General features: G+C 48.4%; 1 protein-coding gene across 3 annotated transcripts in view; it reads left to right on the forward strand.

Moving 5' to 3' along the window:
• The window catches only part of USP48 (ubiquitin specific peptidase 48), a 39,715-nt gene that overhangs the window by 13,470 nt on the left and 8,939 nt on the right, over window positions 1–17,306 (forward strand). Inside the window, exons 11-20 of one of the 3 annotated variants that reach the window (XR_014528745.1) lie at window positions 928–1,077; window positions 4,236–4,436; window positions 7,093–7,207; window positions 7,824–7,954; window positions 8,696–8,764; window positions 12,600–12,724; window positions 13,743–13,865; window positions 15,378–15,439; window positions 15,781–15,891; window positions 16,522–16,647. Coding sequence is in view for 2 of the 3 variants with exons in the window: in XM_083514625.1 (XP_083370751.1) it covers window positions 928–1,077; window positions 4,236–4,436; window positions 7,093–7,207; window positions 7,824–7,954; window positions 8,696–8,764; window positions 12,600–12,748; window positions 13,743–13,865; window positions 15,378–15,439; window positions 15,781–15,891; window positions 16,517–16,647 (1,242 nt within the window). In the remaining variant the exon portion in view is untranslated. Of the gene's footprint in view, window positions 1–927; window positions 1,078–4,235; window positions 4,437–7,092; window positions 7,208–7,823; window positions 7,955–8,695; window positions 8,765–12,599; window positions 12,749–13,742; window positions 13,866–15,377; window positions 15,440–15,780; window positions 15,892–16,516; window positions 16,648–17,306 lie in introns of all 3 variants that reach the window. The other 2 variants (XM_083514625.1, XM_083514626.1) reach the window with 2 other exon arrangements.

Raw genomic sequence — 17,306 nt, forward strand, 5'->3', positions numbered from 1 at the left:
ACGTAATATCTGTTCTGCATTTATAAGAACTCAATATTTTAGTGTGGGAGCACCTGCACTCTGGGACTCCCTGCCTATTGATATCGGAGAGCTGCCTTAACTGTATTATTTTTGGCACCTGCTAAAAACATCTTTGTTAAGAGAAAGCCTACCCAGATGTTTAGAGAGTTGATGCAGGTTTTAATCTGTTTTTATTCTATAGTTCTATGAACATTTGTTCAAAAGTCTGCAATTACTGTTGTTAATCCTTATTTATACTTTGATACTTAAAATCTGTTTTGTTAAACTGCTTTTTTGGTTTATTTTGCAATCGAGCAACATATGAATTTGTTTTTTTTGTTTTTTAAATAAATATTTATTAAAGTTTTACATAATGAAAAAGAAAAAATAAGAAATAAAAAACAGTTAAAAATAATTCCATCTTTACATCACTTATCTTTCATTTACTTGTTTCCCGGACCTCCTCATACCTCCCTTTTTTGTATTCCAGTTCAATTTATTAGGTCAGCAATTCCTTTCCCTCCTTATTATCCTGATCTTTAATCTTAATATATTATAACATTAAATTTTTACCTATTAAAAATCCAATTTTTCCATATTCTTTTAAACCATTACAGCTAGAAACCACTTAACTTCAATCCAGCATCATTCTAACATTCCTTAATTTTGCAATATTTCTGTAAATAGTCTTTAAATTTCCTCCAATCTTCTTCCACCGACTCTTCTCCCTGGTTCGAGCAACATATGAATTTGATGAAACAAGATGTTTCCCCTGGGGTTAAGGGATGCCTTTGGGAATGACTCTCAGTCAAGGCCTTTAGGGGTGTAGCAAAGGGCTTCCTCTTTCTTTTGTGGGGGATGAGGGCCGGGCTCTGTTCTCCGTCCTAATTCTGTTGCTTGTCCCCCTCCCCCCCCCCAACTGGCCAGCTTTTTTGCAAGAGCTCGTAGAGAGGGACAACAGCAAGTTTGAGGAGTGGTGCACAGAGATGGCCGAGATGCGCAAACAGAGCGTGGCCAGGGGCAAGATCAAGCACGAGGAGGTGAAGGAGCTCTACCAGAAGTTGCCTGCCAAAGCTGGTCTGTAAGATCTTCCATTTGTCTTTTAAAAAAATACATATTTGTAGTATTGCATGTTAAGGATAAGACTGTTATAGGCGAGGTTTGGAGGGTGGGGTGGAGAGTAAGCATCTTGGGGCCCCCGCCAAAGAGCCTTCCATCCCTGCCCCCCCCCCCCCCACAGTGCAAGCAGACATAAGTGGAAGCTTTGCAAGAATTATCTTCCTAAATTCACATCAGTTGTGCTCTCTCTCTCTCGGGCATGTCTGAAAACATTTTAAAACAAACTGGCCATCTAAACATGTGAAAGCATTTAAAATTTGCCTTGCATTCCCCCCCCCCCCCCCGCTCCCAATGTTTGGATCTCTAATGAAGCCTTCCTAATTGGCAGTATTTATATCACTTTTATCAAATCCTGTGGCATCTAGTTCCGGCCTGGAAAATTAAAGTCGTTTCTGCATCTCTTGGTAAAGATAATCACTGCTGGCAACACTAAGAAGCAGTTGGCCAGCCGCCTTAGTCTTAAGTCCCAAGAGGAAATATTGGAACAACGTGTTGCATGGACATTGGGTGCCAGCCAAGTTTCCTTTTTGGTTTTTCCGGATAGTCTAATGTTCTGTACAGTACAACTTAACTGCTGCTGGGCCCCAAGATATTTGTCTACCTGTTCTTCCGTCAACCTAGGGTGTTTTACGATCTGCAGTGACTTAAAATATGAAGAAACATGGCCACTGCTCTGTTCACTGACGTGTTTGCTGCTCTGGGCTGCTTTATCAGGAAGGGCAGGATGTAAAATAAAGAAATAAATACTTTTAGAGTCAGGTGTTGGTCTGACTCAGTCGAAATAAATGAAATAAAAAAATTGTCCAGTAGCACCTTAGAGACCAGCTAAGTTTGTTCTGGGTATAAGCTTTTGTGCGCATGCCACACACCTTCAAATTATTTTTCTTTACTTTATTGAGAGCCAGTGTGGTGTAGTGGTTAGAGTGTCAGAGTAGGACCTGGGAGAGACCAGGTTTCAAATCCCTGCCCCCCTCAGCCATGAAGCTCACTGGCTGCCTCTCAGCCCAGCCCTACCTTGTGGGGAGAAAATGGAGAGGGGGAGAATTGTGCGTTGCAACCTTGAGCTTCTGGGAGAGAAAGGTAGGCTATAAATTAAAGGAGATAAATGATGAAATGTGGCAGAACGAACTGTTCCACTGTGGGCAAGGCTGGGGTGGTGTTGGTGTCCTTTAACTCTTCCCTTGTACAAACGACTCTTAAAAAACACAAACCAGGACCCAGGTACAGTGGTGCCTCGCAAGACGAAATTAATTCGTTCCGCAAGTTTTTTCTTCATGCGAGTTTTTCGTCTTGCGAAGCACCGTTTCCCATAGGAATGCACTGAAAATCAATTAATGCGTTCCTATGGAAACCGCTTGCCAGGCTGGCGGTGCGGAGAAGGGCTTTTCTCCCCACCGCAAGCCTTCAGGACAGGTATGGGAACAGAGGGGAAGGGGCGCAGCGCTTCTCCTCTGTTCCTGGGGCTTGCGGTGGGAGGAGGGTTTTTCCTCCCCACCGCCAACATTCAGAACAGCATTCTGAATGTTGGCGGTGGGAAGGAAAACCCTCCTCCCACCGCAAGTCTTCAGGACAGCCTTCCGAAGCCTGGCGGTGGGACGGAGAGCCCTCCTCCCGCCGCCAGCCTTTGGAGCATCCTTCCGAAGCCTGGCGGCAGGAGGAGGTCTCTCCGCCCCACCGCCAGGCTTCGGAGCAGCCTTCCGAAGGCTGGCGGTGGGAGGAGGTCTCTCCACCCCACCGCCAGCCTTCGGAGGAGGTCCGAGGACAGTGGGGAAGACGCGCTGTCCCGGAGATTTCCCTATGGGCTTTCGTCTTGCGAAGGAAGCCCATAGGGAAATTCGTTTTGCGAAGCGCTCCAAAACGGAAAACCCTTTCGTCTAGCGGGTTTTCCGTCTTGCGAGGCGTTCGTCTTGCGGGGCACCGCTGTATATTGGAAAGAGTGTGTCTAGCCCAATCTTCACTGTAATTGCACTAGTTTTCCACCTGCATGGAGTTACCTTACATTAAGGGAGCAGTCACACGCATGGCTTGCTCCTTCATGCATCCATGGGCTGAGGTTTTTCATCCTCGTTTTGGCTCAGTGCAGGGGAGAAAGTGAGCAGCTGGGATGTGGGTGGGCCGATGGAGCCTCTGTTTTGCTCTGGGAGTGTGTGTGTGTGTGTGTGAGAGAGAGAGAGAGAGAGAGAGCGCACACATCACTATGTAGCTACATTTTCAGTGGCCTAAGCCCCTTTCTTGCTTTACCCCCCGAATAGCTGGAGGGCCTTCTGAGGGTGGGGTGCTGGAGTTAATTTTCTGACGTTCAGGTTGTTGTCCTTTTTCACAAGTGTTATGCTTTCACAGTCTGTGTTAGCCCTAAGCAGAGTAGGCCCGTAGAAATTAACTGACAAGACTAACTTGGGTCCACTAATTTCCAGAGCTGCCTGGTTGGTGCTGACCCGCAATGTGGCCTTTTTAGTGGTGGTTCCCCAGTTGTGCAGCTCCCTCCCTAGCAAGGTGTGCCTGCCTCCATCATTACTCCCTTCCAGGAGGAATTTTAAAACATTCCTGTTTATCCAGATGTGTTCCATGGCTGCATAATACTATTCCAGGCAACCCTAGGATCATTGGATGGAAGGATGTTCTTAACTGTTTCAAATTGCTTTTAGGGTTTTTTAAAAACTAACTTATTTTAGATGTTATCTGTAATAGTTTTTAATGTTGTTTCATTCTGTTTTCAAAGTGCTTGCTACGCTTTTGTTTCAAAAGCTACATCTGTTTTCCACCCTAGACTACATAGGGAGAGAGGGAGGGATATAAATTAATAGACTCATAGAATTGTACAGTTGGAAAGGGAGCCCAAGGGTCATCTAGTCCAACCCCCTCCAATGCAAGAATCACAACTATAAATTATTTCAATGGGTCTACTCTGAGTAGGGCAGACTTGGATACAACCCAGTTTGTTTGTTTCTTGCCAAGTTGAAGATTAGATTGTTTAGATTTTGCTGACCAGGGGGTGGATTGTATGATCATGAAGCTTCACCGGGTCAAGGCAGACACTTTTGGTGAGCCCAAGCAAACAGGGCTTGTGGCGCTGATGCCCCACCCCAGCCCTCCTGTCCTCCTCCTCCTCCTTCCAGGCTGCCCCTATGACTTCGTGTCTCTTGAATGGCTGCAGCAGTGGCTGGATGAGTCGACTCCCCCCAAGCCCATCGATAACACGGCCTGCCTGTGCTCTCATGGAAAACTGCACCCGGACAAAATACCCACCGTCAAAAGGGTTTCTGAATATGTCGCTGACTACTTCTACAAGAGATATGGAGGAGGGCCCAGGCTGACAGGTAAGCCAAGCCCCAGAAGGGAGCATGTCACAGGAGAGCTTAGCTCAGGGGTCAGCAAACTTTTTCATCGGGGGCCAGTCCACTGTCCCTCAGACCTTGTGGGGGGGCAGATTATATTTTTGGGGGGAAATATGAACAAATTCCTATGCCCCACAAATAACCCAGAGATGCATTTGAAATAAAAGCACACATTCTACAGTGGTGCCTCGCAAGACAAAAAGAATCCGTTCTGTGATTCTCTTCGTCTAGTGGTTTTTTCGTCTTGCGAAGCAAGCCCATTGACGGATTAGCGCTATTAGCGGCTTATTTGCTGATCGGATCAGCTGATAAGCGGCTTAGCGCTATTAGCACTATTAGCGGCTTTTAGCAGCTTATCTGCTGATCGGATCAGCTGATAAGCGGCTTAGCGGCTTAGAAAAAGGGGGGGGAGGGGGAAAAACCAGCAGGAACTCGCAAGACATTGTCGTCTTGCGAAGCAAGCCCATAGGAAATTCGTTTTGCGAAGCACCTCCAAAACGGAAAACTCTTTCGTCTAGCGAGTTTTCCGTCTTACGAGGCATTCGTCTTGCGGGGCACCACTGTACTCATGTAAAAACACGCTGATTCCCAGACCCTCCATGGGCCAGATTTAGAAGGCGATTGGGCCGGATCCAGCCCCGGGCCTTAGTTTGCCTACCCATGGCTTAGCTCCTCGCCACCTTTGCCTCCTTGTAATGGTTGGACCCCCCTGCCTTGTTAGAGGTGCTACCAGTCACGATGGCTACTCTGTCTTCACAGTTGGAGGCAGTAAATCCATCTCAATGCTGGTTGCTGGAAGCTGCAGGAGGGGAGAATTCTTCTGCTTGCAGGTCTCCAATAGCGAGCACCTGGTTGAGAATAAGAGACTGGACTGGATAGGCCATTGGCTTCACCCAGCAGGGCTTTTATGCTCTTGCTAGAGTTCCATAACCTTTGATTGTTTGTTTATTGAATTTATATCCCACCATTTTCTCCACGGAGCTGAAGGTGGCATTTTATCTCCACCGCAACCCTGTGAGGTAGGTTAGGCTGAGAGGCAGTGACTGGCCCCAGAGCTCACCCAGTAAGTTTCATGGCTGAGGGGACAGGATTTAAACCCTCTCCTCTGGGGTCCTGCTATTCCCACACTCGAACCATTCCACATTCCACAGGCTGTTGCAATTTCCTTGGCTTAGCAGTCAGCTCCCAAGGAGCACAGTGTTTCCTGGAAAGGACATGTGAGCAACGGGAGCCACTTGTTCCTTAGGGAACCTATCCTGTGGCTGGGGCAAAACAACAGTGTTTAAATAGGGCAAATTAAAGCATGCGATTGCGGGTGATAAAAAGTGCATACTATTTGGAAAGAGAGGAGGTGAATGGACGGGTTAACAACAACGAGCACACGCCCTTGAAACCACCTCCTCTTTATACTGCTTTCCAAGTGGCAGAGTGCCAGCAACATCTATTTTGCAGCACATGTGTTAACCTCCAAATGCCTACGCCACACTCTTTTCTGGTCCCATGCCTTTCTGCAGCTGGGAGAGCTCTTTGCTGCCCTGGCTGGTAAACTCACCTTCCTCTCAATTATGCCTCTCCCCCTCCCAAGTTCGTTCCTTCCAGTTCGTTCCTGCTGTTCTCAGGGCTGAATCTCGAGATGAAAGCTGTTAAACCCAAGAGAAGCTGATTTGCAAAGGCTGAGAGTGAAGCTGACACTCTCAGGCTGAGGTTTCCCCTTTCCACAAAGCGCTTCGCCATCCCTCTCCTCCAGGCAGGAATGTCTTTAATTGCCACTTAGTTATAATAGCATTTATAAGCTGCCAACTTGTTTTTTTTTTTAAATTGCATGTAAGAGTGTTAAAGCATCTCAAAGAGTTCTGTCCGGGGTTAGTCCTATTTTACGTACAGCCACTGACATTAATGGCTACGGCTAAGTTAGGTCCATTCATTTTGATAGGTTTGCCTGGAGTAAAACGTAGTTGGAGGTGCCCCAGAGATACAGGAAAAAAGACCCACGCAGAATCAGACTAACTCTCTAACCACATGTGGCAATACAAGCTTTGCAGCAAACGTCAAAATATTGACACAGTAGAGGTGCTTGCCTACAGTGTTCCCAAGTGCTGGTGCTGCTACGCTGAAAGCCTTAGTTTGGGTAGTCATAAACAGAGTTCTCCTCTGTGGGATGTGGAAGGGGCACTGGTAGCTCAGTGGGGGAGCATCTGCCGGGCAAGCAGAAGGCCCATGTTCAATCCCTATTTCTAGGTAGGGCTGGAAGAGACACTCTGCCAAAAGCCCTAGAGAGCCATTGCTGCCAGTCAGTGTAGGCAGGACTGAGCTAGATGGAGCAATGGTCTGGCTTGGTATAGGGCAGTTTGCTATGTCCCTATGTCTCCTGTTCTACAGGCAGGAGAAAGGTTAACTGCTTGTTAAAACCAGGGAAGTTTAAAGGGTCTGATAAACATTCCCCGATGGCAGCCTAAAGAGGGGAAAGGAAGCTGGATGAAGCAGGTGTTTGGGTTTGGGGTGGAGGAGGCTGCGTCGTCGTCTCAGCTGCTTTAGATCTAAGCCCTGCCCTATGGAAGGACAACTTGCCCAGAATGCACAGCAAGGGATATTGTACTGAGGATGATGGCAGTCTTTTTGCTCGTCTCTTCCTCCTCAGTCAAAGCACTCTGCAGGGACTGTGTGGTGGAAAGGTGCCGAGTCCTGCGGCTGAAGAGCCAGCTGAACGAGGACTACAAAACTGTCTCCAACTTGCTGAAGGTGACCGTCAAAGGGTAAGCAAGTCCCCTTTTCAAGTGTGCAGAGTGTGGCTGAGAGTGTGGGGGGGCATACTTTGCTGAAGACATTTTTGTAAAGAGAGCAAGTGGCTTTGAAATCAATAGCTGCATTCATTTTATTTAAAAGCATTTCTAGGCTGTTTAATATTTAAACGTATCTGGGGGAAATTATATGTCTTTGCAAGACCTCTGAAGCAACTAATAGATAATTTTTTCATGTGCAAGATTTGAACTCCAGTCCTTCCTAGTGGTGGTTTGACATTCCAACCATTGGTGCCATGCCAGACACACAGCCGCAGAACCAGATAGTCGAGTTATGATAAGTGGAATAAAAATGAAATATGAGTTTGACTCGGTATGGCCTTGATTTATAGCATTTTTTAAAGCAATAGTACAGTAAACTCCCTTCTGTCTCAGTGACAATGGCCACTATGGAGAAATTATCCCAGTGGATGGGAACTCAATCTGTAATGTAAAAGATTTCCCAAGTCTGTTTCGGTGTCACGTGGATGACTGCATACGTGCTTGAACACTTTGTGCTTTTAAAATTTTCAATGAAGTTTGTATTAAAGAAAACGATCTCACAGTGAGCTGCCTCTTTGTCTCCTTTCAGGAACGACGGGTTTTGGGTTGGGAAATCGTCGTTGCGGAGTTGGCGCCAGCTGGCCCTGGAGCAGCTGGATGACCCGGACGAGGATGCCGATCAGAGCAACGGCAGGATGAACGGTGATGCCAAAAGCAAAGGTAGCCTCCTGTCTCTGCCTCCCCACTCCCCCTTATATGGACACACACGTCTTTGCAGCCTCCCTGCCTGGCATCTAAGTCCAACTCTCTGCAGCGCAGGAATCTTCCACCCAAAATGGGGCTTGAACCCGTGACCCTGTGATTAAGGGTTTCCTGCTCTACCAATAATAATGATTCGTCCTTGAGGGGTTCCACGTTCCAGATTTCACCAGCTCAAGAGTACAGGATCAACTGTGGAGCCTCTCGTGCGCTGAGGCCCTTTGGGCAAGCCCTTTCCTCGGGATCTAACAGCATCCGAGTCCAGCCATCATCCAGTTCAGAGACAGGAGCAGTTGAGTGATCACCTGTGTCTCAGGAGTTGTGTGGCAAATGCCTCTAAACACGGGAAGCAAACCCTGTTCACCTGAATCCTTTCCTTTCACTTGAGGAGGCCATTGGGAGCACACAGTAATGTAAACCTCAGCATCTGCTGTGGCGTGCTGCTGTTGTTAATTACATTTATATATTGACGTTCATGCAAAGATCACAGGCAGTAACCCCCCCCCCCATAAAAGACCTTAGATTGCTTAACAGCCCAAAGGCATGTTTGAAGAGGGATGTTTTCATCTGGAAACTAAAGATCTGTAATGAAAGCAGCAGGCAAACCTCTATAGGAAGAGCATTCCTCAAATGGAGTCCTTGCAGAAGAGGCCTAGGTTTTTTCCTGTTCTCACTCTGTGGCATCCTCTCCTTGCTTTTCAGATGAATCCATTGCCGAGAAGCGGGAGGAAGAGGACCTGAAGTTCAACGAGGACATCATCTGCCCCCATGGTGAGGGCTGGGGCAGCTTTTCAAATGTCTGTTTGAATGATTGATTCCATTTCTGTACTGCCCTTACTCTGATGGGAGCACAGAGCAGTGGACAGCATGAAAATGCAATTAAAAAACCCCGCTTCTAAAATAAAAAATACAAAGCAAGTGCCAGCTGCTGAAATTTCAGCAAACTCATCTTAACATATATGCCCCACTATGTACTGTATTTTTGGGTCGTGGGTGGTGCTGTGGGTTAAACCACAAAGCCTAGGACTTGCCGATCAGAAGGTCGGCAGTTCAAATCCCTGCAACGGGGTGAGCTGGCGTTGCTCGGTCCCTGCTCCTGCCAACCTAGCAGTTCAAAAGCACGTCAAAGTGCAAGTAGATAAATAGGTACCACTCCAGCGGGAAGGTAAACGGCATTTCCGTGCGGTGCTCTGGTTCTCCAGAAGTGGCTTTGTCATGCTGGCCGCATGACCCGGAAGCTGTACGCCGGCTCCCTCGGCCAATAAAGTGAGATTAGCGCTGCAACCCCAGAGTCGGTCATGATTGGACCTAACGGTCAGGGGTCCCTTTACCTTTATGTACTGTGTTTATTTCCTATCTTCAGATAAGCTTTGGGTGGCATGTGTAGTTCTCCACCCACCTCTTTGCAATGTTCTCATCACCAGAGCCCTGCAAGGCAGGACTGGCTGAAAGAAAGAGGCTGCCCCAAGGAAACACAATGAGCTTTCCTGCGGTTAAGTGCAAATTTGAACCTAGGCTCTTCCCACTGCTTGAACCGCTACACCCTACTTAGTCCTATACAACAACAGTTTCCAGTGGGGTAGGAAATCTCCAGTGCTTTGCTATAAGGGTAAAACCGACCTCCCTAAAATACCCATGTGTTTCAGCAGGGTGGGGAGGGAGCCGATTCTTAGTGTCCAGAAAGGAGTGAGAGGACTTCCAGTTTGCATCCTGGGCTGCCCTCTCCCCCTGACACCAGGAATGCAGAATCCTGGATTTTACTGATAACACCCAGATCAGATTAGACAGATTCAAGGCCACGATGGCTTGTCTCTGCTACCTCGCTTGGTGGCGGCAATGCTCCTGTATCCCAGGAGAGTGCTACAGTGGTGCCCCGCAAGACGAATGCCTCGCAAGACGGAAAACTCGCTAGACGAAAGAGTTTTCCGTTTTGGAGGTGCTTCGCAAAACGAATCTCTTATGGGCTTGCTTTGCAAGACGACAATGTCTTGCGAGTTCCTGCAGGGGTTTTCCCCTCCCCCCCCCTTTTCTAAGCCTCTAAGCCGCTTATCAGCTGATCCGATCAGCAGATAAGCCGCTAAAAGCCTCTAAAAGCCTCTAATAGCACTAATCCGCTAATGCTTCAATGGGCTTGCTTCGCAAGACGAAAAAACCGCTAGACGAAGAGAATCACAGAACGGATTCTTTTCGTCTTGCGAGGCACTACTGTATTGTGCTTCAGTATTGTGTGCTAGTTTTCCCACAGGCATCTGCTTGGCCACTGCGGGAACAGGATGCTGGACTAGACGGGCCACTGGCCAGATCCAGAAGGCTCATGTTCTTTTGAGAGAAGGTGCTCCCCCAAGGATGCTAGCACCCAGGGAGGTTCGTGTAGGCCCAGGCCATTTTCTGTGGCTGTAAAATGAGAGAATCTCACATACAAATGCCTCCTACTCCCTTACCGCTTTTATAGCTGGGTTGCGTTGAACAAGACATAATCTCAGTGCGAGTGTTTGTTTTGGAGGATGCCCTTCAGAAAGGTAATTTGCTTAAGAAGTCAAGGCGCATGTGCCCGCCTCCGCATATGCCATTGCTTCTGGCAATTAGCGAAGCCTAAGGAAGCCCTTAGCGTGCTCCTCTCCCAGATCTCAAGCAATTGCAGGCTCAGCGACTGCGTTGGCCCCTGCGTTTGGCGCACACCCATTTCCTGGCGCTTGGGTCGCCCCTGGAGCAGGAGGTAAAACAAAAGCGTATTCTCCTCCTCCGCCTTAATTGCCAGCTTCGTCTCCCTAATTGCCCTGTAACCTTAGAGACTGCACAGAAAGGAGCTGTGCTGGAAAGCGGAAGGCCTTCTTGAGATGATGCGGCTCCTTACCAAGCACATAGCAAATTATTAATGTACGATGGGCCTTTTTTTTTTTTTGCAGGCTCCCTGCTCTGCAACGGAGGCAGGAATAGGTGTGCTCTGCAAGGAGTCCTGGGGGGCAGGAAGAGGGGGAGGCTGGTCCTGGCTTGCATCCAGCGGCTTCATGTGGTGGTTCCTTCCTCTGTGAGCCTCGGATGCTGATGTGTTTTCTGGTTAGAATAAGAGCAGGGTGGGAAAGGGATACCTAGGAATAGGCTGGATCAGGCCACATCATCTAGTCCAGCATCCTGTTCTCACACAGTGGCCAACCAAATGCCCATTCTGGGAAGATCACAAGCAGGACCCCTGAGCCACAAGAGCAACTCTCTTGTGTGGTTTCCAGGAGCTGGCATTCAGAAGCATTGATGCCTCTGGCTGTGGAGGGCACAGCATAGCCATTGTGGCTGGCAGCCATTGATAGTCCTATCCTCCACAAATTCACCTGATCCTCTGATTTATAAGCCATCCAAATTGGTGGCCATCACGGCATCTTGCGGCGGGTGAGTTCCGTAGTGAACTTACTTGGTATGTGAGAAGGCCTTTCATCTCTCTTGAATTTCCTAAATACCAACTTTTTTAGATGGCCCCAGCTTTCTGCTTTGGCGCTACTTTCCCTTAAAAACCACAAGGAGTAGCCTTATACTGAATCAGACCATTGGCCCAGCTGGTCCCCTTGACGCCTCACTATCCGTGAGGTTTTTTTTGTGGGGTGCCTAACCCTGGTACTCACCCCCAATCGCCCAGAAATCCCGGTAACGGTCGTCTCTTAAGTGGACAACACGCACCGCGTCGCCATTTCCCTTTGCAAGCAGACAGGAAGTCCCCACACCCTAAATACCAACTTGGTTAGATGGCCCTGGCTTTCTTCTTTGGCGCTACTTTCCCTTAAAAACCACAAGGAGCAGCCTTATACTGAATCAGACCATTGGCCCATCTTAGCCGAGTGTTGTCTACACAGACCGGCAGCAGCTTCTCATGGGTTTCAGGCAGGAAAGCTTTCCAAAGGAAGATTACAGTCCCTCGTGGTACTGAGAAAGGACTGGTTTTTAAAGGAGCAAATCAAGCTGTCTGTTTTTGTCTACGCCAGTGTTCCCCAAACCTGGGTCTCCAGCTGTTTTTGGACTGCAACTCCTCTCACCCCCAGTTATCAGGGATAATGGGAATTGTAGTCCGGAAACGGCTGGAGGCACGAGTTGGGAAACACTGGTCTGCACTGACTGACAGCAGCTTCTCCGGGTTTTCAGACAGAATCTTTCTCAGCCCACCTGGAGTTGCTGCCATTGGGGATTGAACTTGGGGGCTTCTGCTCTCCTACTTGAACCCATGGTCCTTCTCCACAGAATGTTCCTCTCCTGCCCCACTGCTTCCGGCAACTGTTCCTCCTCCCAGGGGACTTGTCAGAAAGCGTGTGTAGGGAAGGGTTAATGCTTTGAAAACTGGTCTCCGGGGTGCTTGGTCTTTTAATGGAGCAATTTGGACCTGAAGTGTTCTCACCTATCTGCCCCAGGATTCCTGCCAGCTCCGTGAGCTAGGAAGCATGCAGCCGAAAGCTGCTCAAAAGGGAACCTTGCAATTGTTCCATATTAAAAAGCAACGTCCATTGGGGACCCATTTGGCGGCTAACCCAGGGGAGTTTTAAAGGGGGGGGGGCTCAAATTGAGGATGCGCCTCTTTTTGCTCGAGCCAACTGCATTTCTCTGGCGGCTTTCTCCCCTCCCGCAGGCAACCTGTGCATATCGGAGAACGAGAGGAGGGTGGTCTCCGGAGAAGCCTGGGAGAAGCTGCAGCGCTACTTCCGGAATGCCCCTGAGTTCCCAAACAGCAAAGACTCCTGTTCTCAGTGCAAGGTGGCGGACTCCTCTTCATTGGAGGTTTTTAAGGAGAGGCTGGACGGCCACCTGTCATGGATGCTTTAGTTGAGATTCCTGCATTGCAGGGGGTTGGACTAGATGACCCCGGGGGGTCCCTGCCAACAATTCTGGGATTCTATAAGGTGTCTGGGTTGTCTTTTCCCTGCCTCACACGGAGTGTGATCTGTGTCCAAGAATGCCCCAGAAACCCAAACACTAGGAAATTTTGCAGGCAAATGAGCCCTAGTGGGAGCAGGGGAGGTGTGACCAATGCCTGCAGGACAGTTCTGGGTCTGTTTGTGCTACGTAGGAAGCAACCCTAAGCAGCCTCATTGGTTCATCTACCTCAGTATTGTCAACACTGACTGGCAGTATCCAGGGCTCTCCTCCCTGGAGATGCCAGGGACTGAACCTCAGGCCTTCTGCAGGTCCTTTGCCACTCAACTATGGTGCTTAGAAATAAAGCAAGGGCTGATTGAGATGTGAGCATAAGAAACGACTGAGTTGGCTCACCCTAGCTCAGTATTTCCTAAGACTGCTCCCCACCACACAGTCCCTGCAGCCAAAGAATCGCAGGCCCTGTTGCCACAACCCTTGACTTCAGACCGCGCTTCCCGAAATGGGTGGTAGCACCTCTTTGGGGGTGCTGGGATTTTCTAGGGGGTCGGCAAGAGGCAAGGCCGCAGTGGGGATATGTTGGCTATGGACCTGACTATCGGACTGGTATCTCTGGAGCAAGTCCATCAGTTTTGTTGATTTCCTTAAACGAAACAGTTTTAGCTGGATTTTGAATGAATGTGCAATTAATTGTTCCTTAGCGGGTCGTGCCAACCGCTCTTCTGAGTAATGGTTTTTTATAGGGCAGGCAGCACTGGGGATGAGTTTATGGAACCAGGGACCCCGCACCCCATAAAAAGTTTGGGAATCAATGCCGTAAAACAAAAAACATAGCTCCCTCACCCCCAGTTTCTTTCGATCAGGATGGGGAGTGACTCTCATGTGTGTTTTTCTGCAGGTTCTGGAACGGGAAGGGGAAGAGAATGAGGCCCTCCACAAAATGATGGCTGGCGAGCAGAAGGCATCTCTCCCCAACCTCTTCCAGGACAAAAACCGGCCTTGCCTCAGCAGCTGGCCAGAGGTAGGAAGACCAGGAGTTCATGGTAGCAGGGTGGGCTGCTTGTGTGAGTGTCTCAGAATGAGTGCATATATAGTTGCAGCGGCAGAGGTTACTTATGGTCACCTTCTTGTCAATATATGTATGTACACAGATATATATGTTGTATGTAGACTGCTTAATCATCAAAAGCCTCTTAAGTGCTTTCACAATGGCGACTGGTAGATGATGGATTGTTTCCGTTGCTACTTAGAGCAGACACACCAGCCCAGTCCTGTGGAACTCTCTGCCTCTAGAGATCCAGAGGATGCCTTCTGCCTTCTGTGTCCACTTTTAAATGCCTGCTGAAACCACTTCTATCCTGCCAGGCCAATGCAGGCAATTAAGAAGTCATCCACAATGGTTAACTGAGTTCTGTTTCTTAACGTGGCTTTTTATTGTGTGGTTTTATGCTTTTTAGTGCTGTAAACCACCACCCCCACAAAGTTAAACGCAATGGTTTGCAAATATTTTTACAAATATATCTGGTTTAATGGACATGGCTCATGTTCATTAACTTCAGGGGGTTTACTGTGAGTAGGACTTAGTTGAATACAACCCATAACAATGCGAAATTATTTAGGTTTATAATTTGCCGTTCACTCAAAAGTTCCTAAGGTGGCTTGCAGATGACGTGAAACAATGCAGTTTGGAACCAAATAAAAACCACCCAAATCAACTTAAAAACTACATATAATATACAGGCATGCCCCAGTTATGTGTATCCACTTGTGCGCAACTGCATTTGCATGCGCCACCATGAAATAAATTCTGTGTGCAGAGTCCAGGAACATACCCCCCCCCCCCCGCTTAAGTGGGGGGATGCGTGTATATCAGTCAGGGGTGCCACCTCTGTCTCTGGCCCTGAAGGGTTTTTTCCTGGGAGCTGCGTCTCGGCTGCATTGTAGAGATCCAGTCAGCAGCCTCCAAACCAGTTCTCCATTTCTGCGTCTGGGCAGTAGTGCCTGTGGTGAAGATCATTAATCCAGAGTTTGTGACTGTCCTTGAACACGCTGTCGTCTGGGCAAAGGAAGGCCCGAGGTTAAGTAGCTTGTCCCTAATATATTTTGGGCTGCAACTCCCATCAGCCCTGGCTGGCTTGATGGAAGTTGTAGTTGAGAACTCTTGGAGGGCTCCAGGGCAGGTAAGACTAGTCTTATTGAATGCCCAGGAGCGGCATCACTGCCTGCATGCATTCAGCCTCCCCTAAGTAGACCCACAAACCCAAACTACAGGCCGCGGTTACAAGTGATTGTTTACAGCCTTCTCAGGAAGCCTGATGAATGCTGCTTGGCTTTTTTTGAAAACTTTAATCTGGGCAGCAGCTTTTAACCAATGTTTTCGGGGGCAGAACTTTAAATCGGCAGGGGAAAGGCTGCTATTGGAAGCAGCCCTTGAAGTCTTCCTCTTTTCATGCCCTCCACATAACGTTCTGCGGGGGAACAAGGAACTCCCTGAAAGTCTGAATTTCACAAAAGTTGGCCAACTGTCTTTCAGGAGGTGGACGAGCTGTACGTCGTCTCAAAGTTCTTCGTGGAAGAATGGAGGAAATTTGTGAGGTGAGAAGGCAAAGGGAGAGTGGCTGCTGGGCCAAACGAAAGGTCCACATGCCCAGCCAGGTGCCATTATGACTAGTGGGTGAAACAGCTTCTGTTTCATAGCCCCAGATCTCCCTTGCTAGTCCTTGAAAACAGGGGCCTTCTGCATGCAAACAGGAGCTTAGAGACCCTTCCCCCTTTTATTAGAGCTGGAAGGCTGCTCTGCTTCCACTGACACGTTCTCCCTCTTTCTAGTCTGGTTAAAATAAATTGAAAGTAGCAACCCTACTTTCTTGCTTGTCAGAATGGCTTTTGCTATGCAATGCCTGCCATCTCTGCCTCTTCTTCTGACCTTCAACCAGGCGGCCTACACGTTGCAGCCCCGTCTCCTCGATCGGGAACCGGGATCTTCTCTGTCCACATGGCGGCCTGATGTTCACGTTTGCCTCCATGACCAAAGACGATTCTAAACTGTGAGTTGCTTCCGTTCAGTAGTTGCATCTTTTTGGGGGGGTGGGGTGGGGAGTGGGGGTAAGGGATGCAGGCAGTGAGGTGGATTTGCATGGGTTGCAGTTCAGTGCGCGGCTGCCCAGCATAGGAACTTAAGGAGCTGCCATCTCTACTGAGTCAGATCCCTTGGCCTGTCTAGCTCAGTATTGTCTGCACTGGCAGGCAGGGTTATCCAGGGTCTGAGGCAGGGACTTTCCTCCCCCAGCCCCTACATGCAGATGCTGCATGGAATAGAACCTGGGACCTGTGAGGCAGGTGCTCTGCTGCTGATCTTAAAAACAAAGCAGGTTTCTAGTCCTCAAGATTCTGAATAAATAGCAAGCAGCCACCTCTGGAATGAGGCTCACGTGGGCAAGCAGCCTGCATTCATTCATTCATTCATTCATTCATTCATTCATTCAACCAACCAACCAACCAACCAACCAACCAACCAACCAACCAACCAGGGTGGTGTTTGCTGAGGCTTTTCGAAAGCACTTCTTTAACTTCCCTGCTGCTTTTGATGCACGTGGTCTGGAGTGTTGCGGGTAGAGGGAGGCTGCCCTCCCCTTTCCAAGGAAGGCAGCATGTTTCTGCTTCTTTGCACAGTATAGCTCTGATATGGCCCAGCGAGTGGGAGAAGATCCAAAAGCTGTTCGTGGTGGACTACGCCGTTCGAGTCATCCGGAGACAGCCCGCGGACGCCAGCCCCGAAGCACCGCTCTTCATCACCGAACCTGGTGAGTAAGCAAGCAAGTTTCCTCTGTCTCCCACACCTCAAATAATAATAATAATAATAAGTCACGGGCTTGTGCAAACTCCACACTATGTTGTGCTCTTCCCACTGGGTTCTGGCATTCGCTTTTTCTGCAGGTGGCTGCAAGCAAGCTCAGGTATTCCACTTTTATTTTTAGATGACCTGCAGACATGCCCGGGCTGCCTGGGCTGTGTTCCATGCTGAGGTTGTGCACAAGACCATTAACTTGCATTATGTGAGCGTTGGGCCAAAAATTATTTCAGGCAGCTGCTGTGCTTCAGAGATGACAGCTTCTCCCGCCCAACCCCTGTGCTTTGGAGATGGAACAAAGACCTTTTCGTAGAGCCAGAGTATATATATATATTTGCGGCTGGTTCCTTTTTCACATATAAGCTGCAAGCAGGTTTTTTTTGTAAAATTCCTAGCGGCTTTAGAATTTTATTTTTTATAGTGATTTTTCATTGAGCTTTTGGTGCGACTAACAATACAAAAGACACCTTAAAATGCAAAAAAGTATAACTAGAAGCAAATTCAGGATCGATGAAATATGGGATGACAAGATTTCTGCATGTACCCAAAACCCACTTCGGATTTGAACCAGGTATATTATAATATGCTGGTTTCCTGTTATTGCAGCTATTT

Source organism: Podarcis liolepis, assembly GCF_965112155.1.
Source record: "Podarcis liolepis genome assembly, chromosome: 7".
Classification (NCBI taxonomy): domain Eukaryota; kingdom Metazoa; phylum Chordata; class Lepidosauria; order Squamata; family Lacertidae; genus Podarcis; species Podarcis liolepis.